Here is a 22,155-nt window from a genome sequence, read left to right on the forward strand (position 1 = left end):
GTGAGTAGAGTAGAAGAGGCCCAGAATGGAATCCTGAGGAACTCACTTTTAGAGATGGAAGAGGAAATTTTTTAAAAGAAAAAAAGGATTGTTTCTAAAAACTTACATATTTATATAATTTTCTTCTGTTCACTGGTATTTATTTCTGTCTATTTTGTTTTGTCACATCTCTTTCCTCCATTAGATTATGAGCCCATGGAACAGGACCATGTCTCTTTTGTTCACCTCTGTATGCACAGTACTTGGCACATAGTATGCACTCAAGAAATATTTCTTGAGTGAATAATTACAGTTTTCTCTATTATTGTGTTTCTTTTGTTCCTCATGTGAGTCTTTTAGTTGTGGAAATTTATTTCTGGAATCTCTGTTCTGTTGTATGGTCAGTTTTTCTCTTTAAATCAGTATCATGTAGGTATGTTTTCTTTTAACTTTTCATTATGGAAAATTTCAAATTTGTAAGAAGAGAAAGTAGTTTACTTAATATCCACATAACCATATAAATTTAGCAGTTCTTACACTTGTCATCTTCATCTCTTTTTTTTTTGGTGTAACACTGCAAATTACAGAAATTGATTTATTTTGTCCCTAAATATTTAAACACATCTCTCAAAAATAAGAACGTTTTCTTACATAACCATAATCATATTCTCACATTATCACACCTAACTAAATTAGCAATTTTTTACTATTATCAAAAACCCAGCCTATATTAAAATTTTGCCACTTCTACCAAAAATATCTGTATTAGTCTGCTAGGGCTGCCATAACAAAATAACCATGGACTGGGTGTGGCTTATAGAAATTAATTTTCTCACAGTTCTTGAGACTAGAAGTCCAAGATCAAGGTGTTGGCAGGTTTTCTTTCTCCTTAGGACTCTCTCTTTGGCTTGCAGGTGGTCACTTTCTCTCTGTGTCCTCACATGGTCTTTCCTCTGTGTGCACATCCTGGTATCTCTGTGTATCCAATTTCCACCTGTTATGAGGGCACCAATCAGATTGGATTAGGGCTTACCCTAATGACCTCATTTTTAACTTAGTCATCTCTTTAAAGGCCCTACCTCCAAATATAGCCACATTCTGATGTACTGGGGATTAGGTCTTCAACATATGAATTTTAGGGGGACAAAATTCAGCCCATAACAAGTCTTTTACTGCTGGTTTGTTCAAATCAAAATATAATCAAGGACCATGCAGTTGCATTTAGTTGTAAATTTCTTACATCCATTTTAATCTACAATGCATCTCTCTACTTTTTCCTTTTTCTTCTCTGGCTGTCCAGACAGCCACTTGTCCTGTAAAATGTCCCATATTTTAATTTGTCTGATTTTTTTCTGTATCCTGTATTTCCTCTAAGCTGAAAGCTAGATCTAAAAACTTGTTTAAATTAAAACATTTTGGGCATCAGTATTCATAGTTGGTGCTGTGTATATCATAATACATTGTCTCTGGAGGCATATGTTTGTCATACTCTTAGTGATGCTGAGATTGATCTCTGGGTAAAGTGGTGACAAAATCTAATTGTTCTATTATAAAGTTTATTTTTTCCCTTGTAACCAACAAGTTGTCTGTGGCACAATACTTTGATTCTAAGCGCCATATAGTTTTGATAATTGTTATTTAGGATAATTTGGTCGCCTGAATGTTATCAGTAGGGGTTGTTATGAATAGTGAATGTTTGCCATTTTTTTGCTTTTCAGCGTTTGAACCCCTTTCCTGTATTCGCCAAATTCCCCTAATTTATGAGTCAGAGCCTTCCTTTTACTAGAAAAGCTGAAAATGTGAGATGCCTTAATTCCAGCCCCCTTTTCATCTAGGGCATGGGTACATACCTAGGTTCTAACAGTGAAATACACCTACCTCCAAGTTTGGACTGGAAGCTAGTAATATAGAGAAGATGGCACTGTACAAAATTCATTCTGGTGCTGCATGGTAGCAGTAGCCACAATCTCATTGAGTTTTAGAAGCAGCAGAGGCAGTGGTTCTAAGTGGGACATCCACCAAGTGCCTATACTGTTGGTAGTGTGGGCTGTGCAACCTATGACATCTGTGCCCAGCAGCAGCAGTAGAGCAGCCATGGTGTCATCACTGGATAGGTTGAGGCATGCTTCGGGGCATGTTCTTGGCTGTGTGGCCCTTATAAGTCAGTTCCTTGCTGTTCTGGAGATACTTTTTAAATGAATTCCTTTCTGCTTAGGTAGCTATAATTTGTTTTTTTTCCTTAATAACTAAGAACTCTGACTGAGAGAAACACTTTGAAGGGATAATCAGAAGTTGGACCCAGTGTCTTTATAGGTCCTCTTTAAATCTGCAGTTACATTTGTCTACCCATTCTTAGTTTTTAAAGGTCATTTTATATTTATATTCTTGTTTCTTGTTCTCTGAGATATAGTTTGTTATCGATTATTTGTTAAGTTTTAGAAATATTCATTGTAGAAGCATTCATTTATGCCCACTGTGAGCTAAGCTGGAGACAGAAGATTAATAGTCTGCCCTCAAGGAAGATACATCATATAGAGATCTTCATCTTACAGGAAGTTCAGATAAAGTGCATTGGCAATTCAAGTAGGAAGCAGTCATTTGCAGTAGGAGGGGTAGGAGATGATGAAAGAGGTAGCTATTGAGCTGAGTTGAAGGATTGGTAGCATCTAGATGTGGCCAGATGAGAGAGAAAGGGTGCTTTAGGTAAAGGGAACAACGTGACCAAAGGTAAGTTGTTGGATATGTATATGGGGATATTTACTCTATTAGAAATTAAAATTGATAATTTTAAATGCTTATTTATTCATTAAAAATAACAGTAATAACCCACTGCATGTTAACATAAATAACATATGCAAAATATATAATATATAATGAAATATATAATATATAATGAAAAGTAACTATTTCTAAAACAAAATAGTGAGAAAACAGCATCATTTTACATTTTGCAAATCCCTTTATTTAGAATATAGGTATTTGAAGATCTCCTCCAATTCATACAATTTAACCAGAAATAGTAAGATAAACAATGAAGATTTTATAAGGGAGGGGGGATTGAGGTGAGGCTTGTAGGCATTAGATAAACAGGAGGAAATAGAAAAGCTTTACTGTTGAGACCAAACAATATAAACAAAGTTATGGAAAATTGCATATCTCAAGATCAAAAGATTGAAGCAGTTATCATGAATTCAAGTGGTAGAACAAAAGTAAAAATGACTATCTTAGACTGGGGTCTGATAAAGCCTAGAAGATAACTTAAAGACCACGGGACAATTAGTTGGCCAGTAATGATGGGGGGAGTAATAGTAGCTAGCCACTCATTGAATGGTTTCTCTGTTTCAGTTACTGATCTAAGTGTACTACATGCATTCATCCATTTAATCTGCAAATAACCCTAGAACGTCAGTATTATTATTATCATCATCATCATTTTACACATGAGAAACCTGAGGCACAGAAACATTATGTTACTCACCTGAGAGCACACAGTTACTAAGTTGCAGAACTGGCATTTAAACTCAAGCAGTTGAGTTCTAAGATCTGTGCTTTTATGGAGCACACTAAATTGTCCCTTAAATATTAAGAAATAAGATTACGTTAGGAGGGGCTGGCCCCGTGGTTGAGTGGTTAAGTTTGCACGCTCCACTGCAGGCGGCCCTGTGTTTCGTTGGTTCGAATCCTGGGCGCGGACATGGCACTGCTCATCAAACCACACTGAGGCAGCGTCCCACATGCCACAACTAGAAGGACCCACAACGAAGAATATACAGCTGTGTACTGGGGGGCTTTGGGGAGAAAAAGAAAAAAAAAAAAGAAAGATTACATTAGGAGGATGGTACTAGTTTATGAAGGAATCTTAAAGCAGAGGAACTTGAAATTGATATAGGAGGCTTTCAATAACTGATTTTTTTCAGTTGAATTGATTTAAGAAATAATAAAATATTTATTGAGTGCCAGCTATATCTTTGTCAGTTGTTATGGCAAGGATATAAGGATGAGTGTGAGAGAGCCTGTTAATTGTCCTTCAATAGCTGTCTTTCTTTTCTTCTGAAGCGGTAGCATTTTAACCTGGGCTCATGGTCACCCATAATAGAGACAACATTTCCCAGCCTTTCTTGAAAGCTGGAGTGGCCATATAACTAATTCAGGCCATTGGGATATAAGTGGAAGTATCCTTGTAGCACCTTATGGAACTTGGCTTAAGTGATAGGTGGTATACATCCTTTTTTCTTTGATTTGGTCCTCTCCTCAGTCTTACTGCACAAAATTGGGCTTCTCCTACCTGATGTGCATAAAAAAAGCCAGTTATTGTGGCATCAGCTTTTAGGAAAAGAGAACAGCTTTATTGCTAGATCAATCAGCAAGGAGACAGGAGGCGTATGCTCTGAGATCTGTTTCCCTGATTCAGGGCTTGGGACAAAATTTATGGGATGAAGGGCAAGGCTGTCTGAAGTGTGGAGATGCGTGATTGGAGGTAAGGAGAAGTGAGGTAATTGTTGATCTACACAAGCATAGTCAAGCTTCACGGCTCTTCATAAGACTCATGTTGACAAAATGGTGGAGTTTTCGGCTCCTTGATGTCAAAAGGGTCACTTATTGGGTGTTTGTGCAGGCCCAGTTGATGGGTTGGTGGTCTCAACTGGCCTGAACTGGACGAGAGGTCTCAGTTCCTGAAAAACCATTCTTAATTACTCTGTTGGTAAGATGGGGTCAGTTGCACTGGTCCTAGAGAGACCATGCTTACAAATGCCTGTAAAGTGCCAAAGGGAAAAGTGTTAAAAGGAAGAGAATCAAATCTCTTTGAAATATAAATTGTTATAAGGAAGGATTATGGAGAAGCCTGCTCCAATGGCAGAAGGTGAAGGAAAAAACTATTTGCCATAGGAATTAAAATTTGGTGGGCGCAGCAAGAATACCAAAGATGTGTGGAAAACTGTTTAGTAGATTAGTGGTGCTCAGTTGGTGAATTTGAATCTGTTGATTCTAGAGCCCCAGGCCCTCCACTGCTCGCCCAATCCTCCAACCTAGCATTCTCCGTAATTTCACACTCTGAAAGATGATTGACCAGAAAGGGCCATGATTATGCATTCATTCAAAATGTCAGCAAACCTTGGGAATAAAGTGGCAACAAGGCTTTCAAGTTATATGACCAGCCTCCTTTTATCTTCCTGCTTTTAACCCCATGATGCTATTTTTACTTATTTTTGCTTTTGAATAGACTATTTTTCAGAGCAGTTTTAGATTTACTGCAAAACTGAGCGGAAAGTACCGGAGAGTTCTCATTTATCCCCTCTCTCCACTCAGCATCAAGAGAGCCTACCCCACTCTCAACAACAGGCATCAGAGTGGTATATTTGTTACAGTCGAACCTATGTTAACACATCATAATCACCCTAAGTCTGTAGTTTACATTAGGATTCACTCTTGGTTTTGTACATTTTATGGGTTTGGATGAATGTATAATGACTTGTATCCACCACTATAGTATCCTACAAAATAGTTTTACTGCCCTAAAAATCCTCTGTGCTCCACCTTTTCATCCCTCCCCTGTAACCTCTGGCAACCACTGATCTTTTTACTGTCTCCATAATTTTGCATTTTCTGGAATGTTAGATAGCAGGAATTATGTAGTATATAGCCTTTTCAGATTGGCTTTACTTAGTACTGCGCATTTAAAGTTCTTCCATGTGTTTTCATGGCTTGATATCTCATTTCTTTTTAGCAAAGAATAGTATTCCATTGTCTAGATTATTATTTATTTATCCAATCACCTATTGAAGGATATCTTGGTTGATTCCAGGTTTTGGCAATTATGAATAAAGGTGTTGTAAACATACATGTGCAGGTTTTGTAAGGACATAATTTTTCAACTCCTTTAAGTAAATACCAAGGAACATGATTCCTGGATTGTATGGTGGAGTTATGGTGGCATCCCTTCCCTGCTCATATTCTTGTTAGCTGTAGAGGGCAATGATTCTTTTTCTTTTTTGTTTTTTTCCTGCTTTTTCTCCCCAAATCCCCCAGTACATAGCTGTACATTTTAGTTGTGTATCTCTCTAGTTGTGGCATGTGGGATGCCGCCTCATTGTGACCTGATGAGCAGTGCCATGTCTGTGCCCAGGATCCGAACTAGCGAAACCCTGGGCCGCTGAAGCGGAGCGCGCGAACTTAACCACTCGGCCACAGGGCAATGATTCTTAACCTCTTAGGATTCATACACTCCATTGAAATGTGATTCTAGGAATAGGAAGAATCTGGGAGAAATCTGTCAGTGCTCTCTGCCATCCTCTTGTTTCTGATGACAGGATCTGGGAAATGTGGGGAGACCAGGAGATGCTTTGGATCTAACTTCAGAGTCTACTGGTTATGGACTGTTCAGTAAGTAAATATCCCAGTTGAGATGAAGAAAATTGTATGCAGCTTGCTTTGAGAATTATAGAGCTAAAGTACTTTGAAGGATAATTTTAAATTTTATTTCGTTTAGGTTTTACATGTACAGTTGTCCTTCCTTATCTGTGGGGGGATACATTCCAAGACCCCCAGTGGATGCCTGAAACCGTGGATAGTACCAAACCATTTTTATACTATGATCTTTCCTATACTTACATACCTTTGATAAAGTGTAATTTATAAATTAGGCGCAGTAAGAGATTAACAACAACTGGTAATAGAACAATTATAACAATATACTGTAATAAAAGTTACCATAGATCTCAGCAACTTCAGCATACGATTTTTTTTTCTTTCTTAAATGGAGAACTTCCACTCTTTCATTTAAAGGAAGCACTTTATGGCTTCTCTTTGGCATATCCAAATTGCCATCATCATTACTCTTGAGCTTTGGGACCATCACTTAATAAAATAAGGGTTAGTCGAACACAAGCAGTGCAGTACTGTAACAGGTGATCTGATAACTAACATGGCTACTAAGTGACTGTAGGCCGGTAATATATTCACCGTGGATCCGCTGGACAAAGGGATGATTCCTGTCCTGGGTGGGACTGTGTGAGATTGCATCATGCTACTCAGAATGTTGGATAATTTAAAATTTATCAATTGTTTATTTCTGGAATTTTCCGTTTAGTATTTTTGGACCACCATTGACCCCGCAGGTAACTGAAACTGTGGAAAGTGAAACCGCAGAGAAGGAGGGACTACAGTAATTAAAATGATTTTTTTGTTTTATTTAAAGAAATATAAAATTATACATTCATATAATTATTTCTTGAAATTTTCTGACTTTATTTTAAAATCCTGAGTAGTATGTGATCATTGTAACAAATTTAAAAGGAGGATATAAGTAAAAAGTGAAATTCTACTTCTCCCAATACATTGTTTAACAAACACACAATTAATAAAAAATGAGCTTATAATAGACCTAGTATATTTTGATCATCTTTCTGTGACAGTTCAGTGGCAGTGTACTGCCACGTAACCCATTGAACTATTTCCTTATTGTCACAAATTTAGATTGCCTCCTTTCTCCCCCTACCCCCCCCCCCATTGAAAGCAATGCTAATATTATCCTTGTAATGGTATTTATTACCAGTTGGTAATGGTATTTATACCATTACAATTAACCCTTGTAATGGTATTTTCAAATATTGGCAGCTGTTTATCTGGGACAGATTTTTGCAGATGGATCACTGGTTCATTATGTATGTTTACTTTAAAATTTGGTTTAATTTTTTTTTTTTTTGAGGAAGATTAGCCCTGAGCTAACTACTGCCAGTCCTCCTCTTTTTGCTGAGGAAGCCTGGCCCTGAGCTAACATCCATGCCCATCTTCCTCTACTTTATACGTGGGACACCTACCACAGCATGGCTTTTGCCAAGCGGTGCCATGTCTGCACCCAGGATCCGAACCAGTGAACTCCGGGCCGCTGAGAAGCGGAACATGTGAACTTAATTGCTGCACCACTGGGCTGGCCCCATGGTTTAATTTTAATTTTTTTTAGTTCTAAGAGTTAGATGTTGTCTTCTAGTCACTTTTGGACACTAATGCTCAAACTCATTTTCGTAGAGATGCAAGATGTTTCACTGAACAATCAAAGATATTTATTAAATAGAAGATGGTAGGTAGAAACTCGCAAGGATACTTTCTACGTAGTTGAGTTTCAGGTAAATGATGAAGATGCAGGGATAGTTAACCTCACAAAATAATAGCTAATACTCACTTTTTCCATTTTGATTCAAAATTAAGTCGAAATAATTTCTGAAGGATTTAGTGGTGTTCTGGCAAGCAGTTAAATAATTTTAACTACTTTCTAGTGAGAAATGTAGTATTTATAGTCAGTGTTTTTATTTAAAAAGTAATGAATGCATATGGTTAAACTTTGAACAGTTCAGAATGTCTGTATCTTCTGCATAGACCCCTGCTTCCGTTCCACCCCAACCTGCAGAAAAGCTGGTCAGCTCACTCAGAGGCTGACTTGCCAATTTGTCATTATCCATGTACTATTGTTCTCCTTTGTATTTGACCATTTTACTGCTCAATTCTATCTGCTAGTTTAGACATATAAAGGGAAAGGGAAGAAGTGGTCATGTCTAGTAGATGATGGGTTAATTGAAACAGTTGTTTAGGGAATCATGAAAACATAACATATATCCACCTTAAACATGTTAACTTGAAATCTGTGTGTACCTTTATTTACCAAGCTTTTGATGTAGGGCCAATGCTTTTTGGCATTCTGTATTTTGGTCTTTGTTGTATACACCTGACCTGTAGTGCTTCATTTTAGATTTTTTTAGTGCACTTAGAATAAAACCTTAGTGGCCAGCCCCGTGGCCGAATGGTTAAGTTCGTGTACTTTGCTGCGGTGGCCCAGGGTTTTGCCGGTTTGAATCCTGGGCGCGGACATGGCACCACTCGTCAGGCCACGTTGAGGTGGCATCCCACATGTCACAACTAGAAGGATCTGCAACTAAGATATACAACTATGTACCAGGGGAATTTGGGGAGATAAAGCAGAAAAAAAAAGATTGTCAACAGTTGTTAGCTCAGGTGCCAATCTTTAAAAAAAAAAAAAAAAGAATAAAACCTTAAATCTTTAACATGTGATATAAAACTGTACATTAGCTGGCTCTCTGCCAGTTTTGGAGACGTCTCCTCTTCCTGTGGCTTTCTGTGATCAGGTTATACTGACTTTTCAATTTCTGAAACTTACCTTAGGGCCTTTCCACATGCTGTTCCCATAACCTGGAATAATCTTTTTTCCAAGTCTTTGGATGGAGAATCTTATCTCACATGTCCAGTTCTCAGAGAGGCATCCTTAATATTCCAGTCTAAAGTAGGATATCCCACCCCCCTACTAGTATCACCCTGTTGTTTTCCTTTATTCTGCTTGGCACATTTGATAAGTATATATTTGTGTTTTTATTTGTTGAATTTATGCCTTTTTCACAAGACTGAAGGTTACATAAAGGCAAGGGCCATATCTCTTAGGTTTACCATGATACGGTAGCCTATCCTTAGAGCAGTGTATGGCAGGTAATAGAAGCTTAAATATTTGTAGACTTAATAAATGTTTAATAATTGCATACGTTTCAGGCACTGTGGGGGTGTTAACTAATAAATACCACTTAGTCACCTTATTGGTAGCCTATAGTATATTTTTAAATGGAAATAGTGTACATCCATATATGCATCATAGGACGTTTAAATTTTTCTGATGGTAATATTAGAACCTGCACATTTTATGCTAAAACAAATAGAATCCTTTTTAAAACATGGGAGAAAATGTTGCTTATCGTTTTAAAAATAGTTGTTCATCTATTTTTCATTGCCACTATCTTGAGAATTCTCATCATCTTGTGGAAAGCTTTGAAAAGCTAGGAAGATCATATGCATATTATTAATAGTTGTAGCCCTTTTTTTCTAAAGTAAAGTTTTCCTGTGACTCTGCATAATATAGTGATACTTGCCCTCTGGAGAACCAAAGAAGTTTAAAGTATAGAACTAGAAGTAGAGCATAGGTAATTAAAGCTAAACTAAGATACTGCAGTTCTGATTCGCTGTGTCTTAAGAGCTGTTGCCCTTAATAATATGTGCTAGTGTAAACAGAATGGCAGGCATCGTTTGTCAAGGTTTTCCTTTTTATCCTGGTTTTTGCGTGACCAGAAATTCTCTGATTTGAAAGGCTATACTTTTTATAAAGAACTGTGTGCAGTAAGTGTTTAGCGTTTTGTCTTTGTATTAAGTCTGTGGAACTTGGTTCCTTGACTATCAGTGAGTGAATTAACCTTTCAAATCCTATTATACTTGTAACATGGATTTGGGTTTGGTGTTTGTAAAGGTTGTCTAATGTAGTTAAAATATAAAAAAATTTCTCTGTCGAAATGATCTTGCTAGAGAGAAATTATTTTGTTCTTTGAAATACGTAAGTTTAACCCATTCATTCAACAAGTGTGATATTGTCAGGTGGAGTACTATATTCCTTATACTTTCCTGGGAGCTGGAAATACAAAGATGTATAATGTATAGTTACTGTCCGAGAGGAATTAGTTGTGATCGATGAGCTGGACACATAAATAATTGTGTGGTATGATAACTCCTGGAGTAGGAATATAAATTAGCATAAAATGTTGCAGAAGCACTGTAGAGGGAGGGATTGACTCTTTTTGGAAGGATTGGAGAAAGTTTCTAGATTTGTTAATTTAGACAAATCCAACTGTTGGGATTTTACCCTCCCAAATTTGTGTAAAATAGGGCGTTTTAAACTACTTGCAAAGAACCCCAAAGGCAGAGGAGAGTAAGAGTACCTCTTGGAAGTTCAGGATATACCTCAGAGCATCTTGAAAATTTCTTGAATTCTGCTTTAAGAATTTATGTGAATGTTGCATTTTATGGCATACTGATTATACAAATAGATATTTTAATAGCTACCAGAAAAGAAAAAAACATTCCCTCCTGGTTTATTAATTTTGGAAAACTGGGGTGAATGAGGAGAGCTTACACTACACACCAGGCTTAGCATTCACCATCATTTTCTTAGTGTATCCCCAGCATGTCTCGGTTTATGCCTGGGGGGATATTTGTATACTGGCTTGCGGAAAAAAACATTGGTCAGTGAGATTAGTGAACATTTCGTGCTTCTTCCTTTTATCTGTAGTGTAGCCTTGGGAAAATTATTTAATTTGAGTCTGTTGCCTTTGTAAATTGGGCTAATTATGTGTACCTATACTTTTATTGGAAGGAGATTTGGTAGAAGCTGCTCATTAAATGCTGATTGCCTGTTTCCTCCTTTCCCTCCCACATTCCTCTTGCTTGCTTTCTCCTTGGCTTTACCCCTGGTCTTATAACTGCTTTGTGTGCCACGATCAGCTTGCTTATTGCCTTGCTGGTCTTTATCAGCCACTGAACAGAGAACAATACTAGAATATGCTTGGGGCATAACCAGGGAAGTTTCTGAAATAACAGAAGAGTTGAGTCTTGAACATTCAGTACACAGGGAAATGATCAGATTTGGCTCATTTCAAAGTAAGCAGAGGTCTAGGAAGGCTTCTATATTAATGAAGGGAAAGATAGGCCAGACTATAAAGTTTGGGATTAGAGTGTGGGACTGAGTGCACTGATAGAGTCCAATTTCTGAGCAGCAACAAAAGCTGGTGGTGTTGACTTAATTCTTTTCAAAATGGTCAGAGTATTAGACCAAATGGTCTGAAGATTTCATAGATTGAAATAAGTGCATGTTGAAAAATAGATTATTTCTGAAACCTTACAGTAAACATAAAAAGAAGTTATGTTACTGGCTTAATTTTGTAAATGATAATACCCATCCCTGTGGTTCTCTTGATGTTGTTAGTGTGTTTCATTAAAGACAGCTGCTTGATCTCAAGCCCTGTTTCTCTGACTGTACTGCACATGTCAACTGGAGATTCAGAATGGTCTAATTAAGTCACTTCTGCACCTGTCCAAGTTCTTAACTAATTGAGAACAGAAATGAGGAGCCAAATATGGCAGAAAATAAGTTTTGAGCTTTATTAGTAATAAAGTTGGATTGAAAAATGTGGTGAGGATTTATTCCAGTATTGCATTCTTCCTAGCAAGAAGTGAAAGCCCCCACATAGAAGTAGGAGAACAGAAGAATAGGGTTTTCTTTTCAGTGCAATGAGTCATGACACCTGCCACAGCCACTGTCCCTTCAGATGGAAACTTTAGGCAAGGAACTAGGCAGGCATGTTTTAAACCATTTAACTTGGTCTCCTCCCTGCCCCCCTCCCCGCCCCTCCCACTAGCCTTGAGATGGATAGCTGACCTATGGGCAGTTGCTGTAGGAGACAGACCACTACAAAGTGAGATTGATTTGGTTGCTTCAAATCTGGACTCCATATTTAATTAACCATATTAACTAGAACAAATGATTTTATGTTTTTTTTTTGAGGAAGATTAGCCCTGAACTAACTACTGCCAGTCCTCCTCTTTTTGCTGAGGAAGCCTGGCCCTGAGCTAACATCCATGCCCATCTTCCTCTGCTTTATACGTGGGACACCTACCACAGCATGGCTTTTGCCAAGTGGTGCCATGTCTGCACCCGGGATCCGAACCAGTGAACCCCGGGCTGCTGAGAAGCAGAACGTGCGAACTTAACCGCTGTGCCACCAGGCGGGCCCCTGATTTTATCTTTTGAATGTATTCCTTCATTTGTTAGATGGGATTACAATTAGTTCAGTGATTGTTGTGAACATAAAAAGATAACTAAAATTTAGCTCAATTCTGTTTGATTCATAGTAAGCATGTAGTAAATAATGGTAATAAAATAATTGTTATTTATGAGTTATAGTAACTTATTCCCAAGAAACTATACCTTAACCATTTAAATCTTTAAAAATTGCAACTGCCACATTAAACACTAGTATGAGATACTTGTTACATTCCTAAATTGTACTGCTAATAGAAAATGTGTATCCTTTCAAATTAATACTTACTTCTTTGACGTACTCATTTCATGAGAGCAAACGGCTGCAATTGCTTTTATACTGATGTGCCCTTATATTGCAGACTTGACCATATGAGTATTACACAGACCACCAGGTATAGATTTTCATTTTCTTGTCAGAATGAAATCTCAATTATATTCTCCATATTTTGGGAGAAGGGAGCATGTGGGTTAGCTGTGCATTAGTGAACACTTGTTTCTTTTAAGTGCCTTAAGTTTCATTTGAAATTGGAGGTTTAATTTGTTTGAGTCAACATTTTGATATTTTGGAAAAAAAGGTATTATTTATATCGGTGTGTAGGAAAACACACAAAAAAGCATTGACCTGCCTTAAACTTTATATGGATGCCTTGCACATAATTATTTCTTAGTAATATTTCTTGACTGGCCTCTTTCTGTATGTTCATTCACTCAGCTACATTAAGGGAGAGCCTATGGTACTTCATTAAGATTTGAATATGTGTAACAGGATAAATAGTGTCTTTATTTATGGAAGAAAATAAGGTTGAAACATACAACTAAACATAGGATTAGTTGTTTACAGTCTGTTTGATGCTAGAAATTGTAACAAGGGTGGGGATTCCTGGTACTAAATTGTATTGTTCTTTGGGTAGAGAATTCTGGAGCTCTTCTTGGACCAGTTACTGTTTGCTGATTTGGTTTTAAAAATGTACATGAAAAAAGCCATTTAAGACATGGTTTTGCTGAGTTTCCTAAATTGTCCGCATTAAACCTTTCCCTCCCTCACTCCCTTCTTTTCCCCTCTCTCTCTCTCTCTTTTTTCTTTCACTACTTATGACATTTTATTTTAAAAAATTATTTTGCAGAAGTTATGATGCATTGTGAAGTATGCTAATTTAAGATTTTGGCATTTGAAAGGTAGAAAATACTTCATAGTGGAACTGGACTGAAAGGACAGCAGTTCCTGCAGGGAGTGCCTATCCAGTACTGGTTGGAAGCCAGAAAGTGAAGAGAGAGGTACTAGAAGTTAGTATTTAGGCTGCTAGAAACTGCCTTTAACTGCAGTTAAATGAAGATATTTTCATTGAACCCAGCCTTGGTCCTTTGTGATGCCCTTGGAGATCCTCACTGCCCAGATCACCTCCCTCTCTGTGCTCTCCTTTTCTTATTGCCAGGGCGCACAGGAACCTTCTACAGCATGTGTAAATACATTTCTTTGTGACCTAGGGTTTGGGACACTCTTGTACTTTTGTGAAGCAAGGAGGATATTGAGAATTTTTTCCTCCCAGTGTACAATGTATAGTTCCTAGGTAGCTATATATGAAATATGATAGATTACAATTTACTTCAGATGTAGTACTTGAGTTTTATTTCTGGATATATCAAATATGGGTTTCATTTCTGTGTTTCTCCAACTGTTTATTTTCATCATTCTCTTGAAAGAACACATTGAAATGTGTTCTTGGGTTACAGAAGTTTGAGATATTTTGACAAGACTTTGATAAGTTGGAAAAGATCTCATCCTTTCATTTTTTAAACTTTTTATCTCCCACTACTGGTTGGTCATAACATCAGGTGTTAATTGAAGTTGTGTGCTAGGGCTATTATGCAAGGCTAATATTTAGCATATTAGGTACAAATTACTTAAATGACACACGTAGATAAAAAATACAGTCAGGGGCAGAATTTAAGGTGCTGAGATGGGCTTTGACTAGTGGGAAGAAAGTTATTTGCTGGTATTTGAAAAAAAGAAGTGAAGTTCAGATGTAGAGTTAACTACTGTGGTTTCTGTGTTGATTTTCTTGGAAACGATTTTCTATTTCTAGAACTTGGTTTAAAGGTGGTAATTTTGGTATAAAATATTTGACTTTTTATCTGAGTTCCTTTGTTCAGAAGCAGGAGAGAATTCTTGCCTCATATTTTTACCTTTAGGAGAAAAGCACAACAAATAACATTTAGCTGTGTGTTAAAAAGATAAACTAGGTAATTTAAGTGGGGAAAAAGACACCTTTGACTTCTCACTTTGTGTTTGGGTGTTGGTTTACAGTTGTTAAATTCCCAGGTGTAAACTTCGGGAATCAGGAAGGGATTGCGTGTATAAAGTAGCATGACTATGTTTATGGCTATATATTTACTCTCTGGGCCTAATTAGGAACAAATTTTATTTTGTATTTATAACCTGTGCTATATTTTTTATGGTAGAAATACTTGTTTATTTAATTGTTATTTCAGCTGAAACTTAACTAGATTAAAAGAAAATACCTTTGGTTAAACTGAACTTCGAATCTCCCAACAATATGGTAATAAAAAAAATGCTTTGGGAAAACCGGAGTTTATCTTCCAAACTTAACTAAAGAAGTGAGACTCATGTTGGAGGGTCTATACCAACTTTTAATTTACTAATTCATAGAATTAGACCAAATGTTTTGTACATTTCTACTTGCTTGAAGCTTGTAGACGGTTGGAGTGCTTTTTTGTATATAAGTTCTGACAGTGGCTTTGTAGTGCAACGGTAGTTGGACTTGGGAACCAGTTAGATCACTTTACTCACCTCTTTCACCTAAAGGACTTTTACTTCTTGGTAGGATTTGGTTCTGGGATAAACGTATAGCTCAGTACTAGCTAGAACTTTCTTTTAATGCCTTTCTTCCATCTCATCTTTGTAAAAATCATTATGGAGTTGACAATTGTTATCCTGATGACTGAAGTTGTGGAAGGCTTGAGTATTTTAATTCAGATAAGACTGATTTTAGTGGCAGATATTTTGACTAGATATGAGGGTAGTATTTTATTTTTCTCTCCTTAAAATCAGCAGATTATGAGGGCTCTTCCTAAGATTTTGAAGGTAATTATTGACTGAGTTGTAGGGAGAAAAAACTTCTCAGATCAAATAATGAGTGGTTCTCTTTTAACTTCGTTTTCTTTTTTGTTTTGTTTTTGTTAAGTTTACTTAGAAGCTGCATATTTTGTGGCTTGCAATGTGATTTGAAGACCCAGTAATAAGAAGAGTTGTTCAACCTCCTCTAGAAGAATGCTTCTATTTCTGAAACTTACGTGCACTAGTGCTGTCCCTTTAATTCTTATGTTTTGAAATATTCTCATTTTTATTTTGTATTCAAGTTCAGTAACTGGCTAGGATAAATGGTTTGCTCTAAGAGTCTAAACAATATTTTGAGAGAGTGGGGAAGAATTGTTTGGAAGTGCTGAAGTTTTTGTTTTCCTTTATTTTAAAAGAGATCCACAAGTAAGTGGCAGTTTGAGAAACTGCAGGGACCCTCAGCATAGTTGTAGGTACTAGGGCCTAAAGACTCCACAGGTTTGACTTATCTCTAAATTCCCAGCTTTAAGTGTTAAGTATATAGTAGGCTTTGGTAAATGTTTGAATTAATGAATCCATGGTATGCACATTAAAAAAAATTCTTTGGCACATTTTGGGTAAGTATTTAATTATCTTTCTTCCATTTTTGGGAGTCATCTTCAGAATATATGACACATTATAGTTGCTTCAGTTTTTCAAAGTTGGAAAGACATGACTAGCCATTCATAGAAATTTTTAGTTTTTATCCAGTGTTCCATGTTCTTGTATTACTTTTTTGTTAACCAATTGATCATTTAAGTGTTTCTCAAATAATTCAAAGATAGAATGACTAGTTTCTGATTTCCAAAGTTATTCCTGCTCTTAAATATAGGAGCTCTCTGTTCTTCTCCAATTCAAGATCCAATTCCAAGATCTCTTTCTTTGATCTAAATATGTCTCTTGAAATTCCCTAGATTTTAAGATATGGCATAGTTCAAGAATGGTCCTTCGGAATAGACCTGGGTTTGCATCTCATTTCCAGCCCTTACTGGTTGTGTGGTTCTTGGGTGAGTTACTTAATTCCTTTTTAATCCCAATTAACAATTAAATTAATGGACAAATATAAAGCCCCTGGCAGAACAACCGATAAATAGTAAAATGGTAAATGCTAATAATAACTACCAACTTTTGGCTATATGTTTACTAAAGGAAAAGCAGAGTTAATCACACAAATTAGCATGTGTTGCACTTGAGGAGGAAGGAAGATTATACAATTGGTAAAACTGTGGCAGCACGGTAAATTTCTATTTTTAAGGTGTTGTGGACTCTCTAAATTTGTCTTCTGGATATAGGCTACTTTTTCTCTTAAACTCACCATCTTAAAAAGTCACTGAGGGGCTGGCCCTGTGGCTTAGTAGTTAAGTTTGGCATGCTCCGCTTCAGTAGCCCAGGTTTGCTCATTTGGATCCCAGGTGCAGACCTACACCACTCATCAGCCATGCTGTGGTGGCAACACACATATAAAGTGGAAGAAGATTGGCACAGATGTTAGCTCAGAGCTGATCTTCCTCAAGCCAAAAAAGAGGAAGATTGGCAACAGAGGTTAGCTCAGGGCTAATCTTCCTCAGGGAAAAAAAAATAAAATAAAGTCACCAAAGTGACAAACTAAAAGTCTCTTTTGGTTGAGGAATAGTAGGTGCTGAACATTTAAAATTCTAGGGTTTGTTTAGTTGTACTTGGAGAGATTATATAAGAGAAAGAGAAAGAAAAGTGCATAGCACAGTGCCTGCTATATAATAAGCTTAATAAATGGTAGCAGTTGTGTGTGTGTGTGCGCGTGCACATGTGCATCTAGTGGTTAAGAATATGGCTGCACTGATCAGCTTACCATACTAATCTTGTGACCTTGGATAAATCATTTAATGTTCTATTGTTTCTTCATTTATAAAAATGGATTAATACTAACTCTATGTTATATTGTGAAGGTTAAATGAGATGGAATATAAAGTGCGTAGTACAAAATAAACACTCAATAAATGTTAGATATTATTATTATGTACTTTTTCTTTTGAGAGGCATCATTCCATAGTGGAAAAAGCAAGATTTTTGGAGTCTGGTTGAGTTGATTTTGAGTTTTGCCTCAGCTATATACTAACACTGTGACCTTAGGCAAATTACTTAACAACTGTTCTTTTCCTGTTTTCATATCTATAAACTGAGGATAATAGCTACGTTGTAGAGTTTTTGGAAGTATTATAAATACATAGATACTCAGTAAATGGTAATTATTATAGGCATGATGCCTGTAATTCGGGTCAATAGTATTTTCTTGGGTTGGCAATGTGAGCCAACTGGCTAGATTTTTCCCTGATGCTGATGGCTATCTGAATTGAGTACTTAGTCTACAATCAAGTCAGTTGTGCTTTTTCTATAACAATAAGACTTTGTAAATAACAGCTTAATATTTATTTATAATTTTTTCATATGCAATACAAATTAATGTATATTAGAATGTAGTTTTTCATATTCTCTTAATTATTTTTGTAGAACAAAGGTAAAAGCAACATCAGTTTGAGCTCAGGATAAAGAGATGCTATTCTGACTTCCCCTAGATGCTTTCTGCCCTATGTATCCTGGAAAAGAGAAATCCTGCTCATGTGGAGTTGTTTCTAGGATGTAGAGGCTTTATAGAAAAGTGACAATCATCTGCCTGTTTGAGGTAGACAACCTAGAACTTGTCTTCCCTAGACAACACAGAACTCCTCATCAAAAGTGACGGGTGACTCTTTATTTTCACATTCTTTGTTGTATGAACATAGCTGTCAGTGGGATCAGGCAGCTCAGCTCCCAGCTTAGGTCTGCAGAGCATGAGCAGTTTCCTGCAAGAGAGGATCCGTCTATTAGAATTTACTGAGCACAGTGACTAATGTGAAAAAACCAGATGATCACCCACTCTCAACTGAAACCACAGCAGCCACTCACAGGGTTCTCAGATGTAGAAACTGTTTGTGGAGAACGTTAGCAAAGGGTTTACGTGTTCGTTCAGATATTCAAATCTCATGGCTTATTAAGGGGACAAAATATGTACTTGTTTGTGCCCCGCCTCCTCTTTTTTGAGAAAAGAAATCTTGGGATATAGAGAAACTACAGCTTAATAGCAGATTCTTGCTAAACACAAAATTTCTGATGAATAACAGTCATTTTACATATGTTTTCCTTATATTTCTGGAAAGTTTTGCATATAAATGTCCATTACACTGTTTCTTTTTAAAAGATACAATTCACATACCCTAAAATTCACCATTTTGAAGTGTACAGTTGGGTGGTTTTTAGTATATTCACAAGGATGTGCACCACTATCTAATTCCAGGTAGAGTATACATTTTAAAGAAAGAGTATCTTTTTCTTATATTTTGATTAGCCTACCTCTGTTTTTCTTTTCTACTTTAAGGAAAATCTGTTTTGTCTTGAGCTTATATCTGACTTTCTGTTAAGTTTGGAGTTCTACTGTGGTTTCAGTTGAGAGTGGTTGATATCTGGTTTTTTCACATTAGTCACTGGTGCTCAGAAAGTTCTAAAAGCTGGATCTTCTCTTGAGGGAAAACTATTTTACCAGTTTCAAGAAGTCCTCAAACATCTATCTCTGCATTAATTTCATTCTTTACTTCACAAAAAGGGAAGACAGACCATAATATCATTTTGAATGACTTTGCCATAGTCTGAATAAATGTTTTTTTGATAGTGGAGCATTTGTTTGTTAATTTAGTCAGTCTTTTCTCTTGAATGACTAGTTAAGTTTTAATATAAAAATTATTTTTTATAGACCAGCTAAAGGTGATAATTTTCCTTACCTAGCAATTCATAATACTGTCATGCAACCATTTTATAAATTGCTGTAGATCTCTTAATTAATTACCTTCATTCCTAGAGAAGCTTTACCTCTCTTTCCAGCTGAACAGTTTCATTAAGATTTGTACAGGGCATTATAATTTTTCAACATATTTACTTTCCTTGGACAACGAAAATATGTGTTTATGTAACTTTCTGTACACAAGTAGATGGAGATCAACACTAGATAGAGAATTTAGTGTTGTCTTCTTTGTCTAGCCTATTATATGTCTTAGTAGCTGGGTCTCTGAAAAATATTTTAAGTGTTGTTTTCCAATTTGCTGTTATTTTCAATCCAAACTAAAGTGTAATTATCTCAACTGCAAAATATGTCTCTTCAGGTTCTTTAGCTTCTAGTGAAGTAAAAACTTGTTCACTTTTTTTAGAGCCATTGTTTACCCTTTCCTTGACACCTGAGATCTCTTATAGGCCTCATATCTATCTATATACCATACTGTCCAGAGGGAGGACAGCTTCTCTCTCCTCTCCAGTACATTCTCTTGTGGATTTAATCTGATGCAACAGTTTAGTTCTTATATTCTTTCCCGAACAGTTGTCAGGAAAATAACATGTTAATTGGCGTAAGACTTAGTGACCCTCTTGGAACAAAGCGTTAAAATAACAGGTGTTAAGTTTATTGGCTTAGAGTTCAGTTAGAGACCCCCCACTTCTGCATGCTTAACCTCCCTCTCCTGAGGCTGGGGATTGGAGCTGCTACGCAGCTAGGGAAGAGATGGAATAGATGCTAGAAAACATTTAATAACATGTTTACTGATCATTTGTCTTTTTATGTCCTTTATTTTCTATTGGAGTATTTATCTTCTTACTTATTTCTAATAGCTTGTTATGTATTTAGGATAATACCATTTTGTCATGTTTCAAACTTTTGCTGTTAAATTTTGTTCATATTATTTAGTATGCATAAGAATTAAATTTCTGTGAAGTTAAGTTTATCAGTCTTTTCCCTTATGATTTCTTCCTTTGCTTTATGCTTAGTTCTTCCCCACCCTGATATCAGAAATAGCCATATATGTGTATATATATTTTTCCCCCCCATGTCATTTAACAAAGAACCAAAATCCTTTTGACATTTTTTTGGAGTTTGGTTTCAGGTAGGGATCAAAATTGATTTTTTCCGTAGTAGCCAGTTGTCCCATCGCCTTTTATTGAATAATCTCTCCTTCCGTTCATGTTTTGACTAAACTTGTCATTTCTCCAGTGCTTTGTAACATGCCACTTTTATCCTATATCAAATTGTTCTTTATACTGGTAGGCTCTTGAATTCTCTCTTTTATTTCTTTGATTTGCCTGTGATTTCTTATACCAGTATTACATAATTCCAATTAATCTATCATCCGCTATCTGGTAATATACCGCCCCCCCCCACATTTTCTTGATTATTTCCCCCCATTTTTTCTTCCAGATGTTGATACTACCTTATATTTACTGAGTGAATAATATGGGTCAAGTTTTTTACATGTATTAGCACGTTCAGTCCTAATAACAACCCTATGATGTTGGTGTTATGTCATGATTTTACAGAAGCAAAAATCAAGATGCAGATAGGTATAATACTTAAAGATCACATTAAGCTGAGGAACCAGGATTCAGACCCAGGCAGTCTGGCTGTAGAGCTCATGCCCTTAATCATCATCCTAAAACTTAGATTATTTTGTCAAGTTTCACAAGAACTTCTTTTTAAAATTTTCATGGAATTAGATTGCACCTGTAAATCAACTTGGGGAGAACTGGCATCTTTACCATATGTAGTTTCATAATGGTCTGTTTTCTGAATTATGCATCCTGGAACATTATATGTATCTCTATTTGTTGGAAGTTTTTGTGCACTTCAGTAAAGTTTACTAGTATTTTTTGTAAATTCTGTGTATACATAAGAAGTCTATTGTTAGATACTTATTTTATTGGCTATCATGAATGGGTTCCTCCCATCCTCTTTTTGGTGTAGAGTAATAAGATGCAGCTGGCCCAAAAGAAAGCTGTTGAATTAGTCTCTTTTATATCTGGCAGATTTACTTAATAATAAAAACAATACTGATTATCTCTTATCTTCATGGAGAATATATTTCAGAAAATATTTGTAAGTTAAATGTCTAATAGTAATATTGATTTGTGTGTGTGTGTGGGTGGGGCAGATGTATTCGTAGGTAGCTAAGAAAGTGTGAAATCTCTAGATAGCAGATACAGTTTAAGGCTGAGGGAAGTCCTGTAGCTGGTTGATATTCTTTCCAGAGACTCAGGGTCCCTGAGAGGGAGGCCCAGTGACTTTCTTACTGCCTTGGTGACCAGGAAGCCTTTGGATGGGACCACACACCTGTCCTTAGTAGTGGTGAGGGTAGGAGTTTTACTTTATGGGCCCTGCTGCAGAAGAGATCTGGTCTTTTGCCTCTGGGGCAGATGATTTTACCATAGAAGAACCGGAAATCATCTTTGCCCTGTGGATATGTGTTACTGCATTTGGCATAAGAAAGGCAGGCTGAGTGTGTCAATATATAAAGTAAAAAACTATGAAATGTGTGAAAGTAGAGAAATGTTTGTCATAATGATGACTGGCATTGTTTTGTGTACTTAA

General features: G+C 36.5%; 1 protein-coding gene across 15 annotated transcripts in view; it reads left to right on the forward strand.

The window, feature by feature from the left end:
• Positions 1 to 22,155, forward strand: part of RABGAP1L (RAB GTPase activating protein 1 like) — a 674,786-nt gene that overhangs the window by 18,405 nt on the left and 634,226 nt on the right. For 2 of the 15 annotated variants that reach the window (XM_070266396.1, XM_070266400.1), the window contains exon 2: positions 6,288 to 6,360. The exons of the other annotated variants lie outside the window; for them this stretch is intronic. In XM_070266396.1, coding sequence (XP_070122497.1) covers positions 6,349 to 6,360 — 12 coding nt within the window. In that variant the 5' untranslated portion in view covers positions 6,288 to 6,348. The remainder of the gene's footprint in view (positions 1 to 6,287; positions 6,361 to 22,155) is intronic. 15 annotated transcript variants of the gene reach the window in all.

Source organism: Equus caballus, chromosome 5 (assembly GCF_041296265.1).
Source record: "Equus caballus isolate H_3958 breed thoroughbred chromosome 5, TB-T2T, whole genome shotgun sequence".
Classification (NCBI taxonomy): domain Eukaryota; kingdom Metazoa; phylum Chordata; class Mammalia; order Perissodactyla; family Equidae; genus Equus; species Equus caballus.